At 29.6% G+C, this 3051-nt stretch overlaps 1 protein-coding gene across 1 annotated transcript; it reads right to left on the bottom strand.

Annotated features, from left to right (window-relative positions):
• Positions 1-214: 214 nt before the first annotated feature.
• On the bottom strand, positions 215-2894 carry LOC111641162 (zinc finger CCCH-type with G patch domain-containing protein-like). The gene has a single exon (XM_023387291.1). It carries the CDS (start codon positions 2808-2810, stop codon positions 1284-1286), a length of 1527 nt encoding a protein of 508 aa, XP_023243059.1. The 5' UTR covers positions 2811-2894; the 3' UTR covers positions 215-1283.
• Positions 2895-3051: the final 157 nt, after the last annotated feature.

Here is a 3051-nt window from a genome sequence, read left to right as displayed (position 1 = left end):
TGTACTATGTCTGTAAATATAAATTTGGTTGAGGAATATACAGTGCAGCAAAGTTTTTAGAGATTAATGTCCTTTTATTATGAAAACTTTCCTTTTTTCAATCAACATTTTACAGTATTTATATTTATTTTTACACAGGTATTCACAACTTTTAGTTTTTTTTAAATTTGATTATAACCTTATGTTAATTTTTTTAATCAATCTTTATAAAAACTTTTTCAGTTTTATACAGGTACAGTACATAACCCACCTTTTCATGCTTTTTTAATTTAATAGGAAATATTTTATCATAGCCTTATGTTAACTTAATTTTATTTATCAGCTTATGAATACAATGTTGATTCATCCAGTGGTCACTAACATAATTTTAATAAACAGTCAAAGATCTGTAATAAAGGACTTAAGAGGGGTAGAAGGCCCAAAATGCATTTTGGGCCTTCTACCCCCTTGTATAATGAAGTTTAAATAGTCAAATACTGGTGTGTTCCTTGTATGACTTGTTGGTAAAATTTGTGCTATGACTAAAAGATCTGTCAGAAGAACGAGTAACAATTAAACAACTAAAATCTTTTTTCTATTTACAATTTTAATAATAATAATTTCAAGTTGGACACAACTCAATCTGCAAATAAATTACACACTACCACAAAGTTGTGAGAGATGAACTGGAAATAATATGGCATAAGGTTACAATAAAAAAAAAATACATTGGAAGATAATTGTGTGGCCATCAAATCATAATACACACTTTAAATTTCTCAACAAATTTTATGTAAAGAGAATTTAGTGAATTTTCTTTGGGCAATTTTTTGGATCAATTCCCATATTTAAAAATTTAAAACTTTTGTCATATAAGAACACAATTTTACATCTTACATGTAAAATGTCATATTTTAATTAATGGTAAAGTCTTAAATAACTATAGAATATCATCTATGGTTAATTAACAAACTTTTCTGAAGCTGCTATTTTCAATTTATAAAATAAATTAAAATTTAGCTTTAGAAAATATTTTATTTGTAACTTTCAAATTATTTGTCGTTCTCAAAACTCTTTTATTGGTACTTAGTGTGGTTGATATTTCACCTAATTCTTATTAAATATTACTATATTTTATGAAATTTTTCTATCCATAATTTATTGAGTTTATAGATTATAAAAAGTAAATACATTAGTTTTTATCCTACATAAATTTTTTTGTTATTAAAATTTGATTTTAGTGATGCTTATTAAATACTGTAATTGAAACATCATTTTCTGATAATATAATTTCCTATTTAGTTTTAAAATATAGTAAGTTTGTTATGGTCTTTTCTTGACTTTTGTTCCTTATACAAGTTTCTTTCTTCTTCCTTGAGATTCAATATTGTATTTTTTTGGGCTTCAATACGTCTTTCTAACTGCTGTTGCATAACTCTATCTTTTCTTTCTTTATTTCTATTAAATGCTTGTTGGAGATGAATGAGTTCTTTTTCTGCTCTTTTGATATCTTCATTTATTTTGAGTGATTGCACATTTAAATTCTTATCACTAGATTTCATTATCTCTTGACCTTTATTCAATGTTTTCACATCATTTTTTGGTACTCCAATTTTTTTGTTTAAGAAATCAAAAACAGATCCTTTAGGAACTGTTTCTTTATATCTTTTAATTATAGCTTTTTCCCTTTTCTTTTGAATTTTTTGCATTCTTTTTATTATAGAAAAACAGTCTTTACTTTTAGATGTTTCTCTTAATTCCATACACTTATCTAATGACTTTCCCTTGGGCAACACTTCTGCCTCAATGGGTTCCGTACGACCCTCTCCATTTTTGCCAAGACCCCGACCCCAAACATAGCCCATCCGTGCCATCATTCTAGAACCGAATCCATTTGTATGCTTTTCCCATTCGCCAAACTGTCTAGCCGTCGGATCTGAAGGTCTCCAGTTGACAAAATCTTCCGGCTGATTTCCACTCTCTAAAGATTTACAAAAATCATCATCACTGTCTTGAAATTCACTGTCTTCGATCAAAGTATCAAAACAAGGAAGAATATCTTCTACGTTAACTGTCTGAGTATCATTATATTGTAAATATTTCACGAGATATTTATGATCTTCTAAACAACTTTCTATCCTTGCTTTACACCACAAGTCATTTGAATATTTAGCAAGACAAAGAGAATCCCTTTCTAAAGTAGTAAAATCGGGATCAACAAACTCTTGTAATTCCGACAATTTTACGACGTGACCATGCGAGTACCGACACTTATCATCCGAAAACTTGCATCTTCCATCCAGGAAATACGAACAAGGTTTCATAGCATCACAAATAGGATTGCAGAATAAAACTTTAACCACTAGTTCTTCAGGTAATTCCAAATTTTCTGCTTCGACAGATAAAATAATTGCATTATGATAGTCTTTTTCACCCCACGTTTGACTGAACGGAGCTCTACATTTTCCACCCTCCAGTTTTGAGATTGTTTCTGTCAATTCTTCGTCCAGCTTTTCATCCTCGTTTATTTGAGCTTCGTCCGGTCCTTCAGTATCACCACACAATTCTGCCATTTCGGATTGAAACTTCATATATTCAATATCGATTTGACAAGGATTTTCACTATTTACATCTTGTTTTTCGGAACAATTTTCTTCGTTTAATCCTAAACTTTCTTTACTGAGACGTATCACTTCGATCAAATTTGATTTAAGCGTTAATAAATCATCTCTCTGTTCGTCGTCTTGACAAGAACTTAAAGCACTCTCCACTAATTGAAGCTGCTGTTGATAAACTTCTATAGATGCTAAATCATTCGCATTCGTATCCATTTTCAAGGATTTACAAATAAACGACAACCATGAAAAGTCTAATCACCACTCATTGTCACTAGGGGCACTGAAATCGTTTTATTGTAACGTTGCCAATTCCGTCGATGACGAAATAAAATCGTTCACATTTTGGCAATCAGTATATACAGTATTTTAAATCAAAAAAGAGTAAAAATTATAAGACAATTGAATGAATAAAAAATTAGAAAGTAAACTCGATATATAGATTGTTCTTACATTT

This window comes from Centruroides sculpturatus, unplaced genomic scaffold, assembly GCF_000671375.1.
Source record: "Centruroides sculpturatus isolate CEXI.00-Female unplaced genomic scaffold, Cexi_2.0 scaffold101, whole genome shotgun sequence".
NCBI lineage: Eukaryota > Metazoa > Arthropoda > Arachnida > Scorpiones > Buthidae > Centruroides > Centruroides sculpturatus.
The sequence above is the reverse complement of the archived record's forward strand: the minus strand, read 5'-3'. Positions and strand labels throughout refer to the sequence as shown.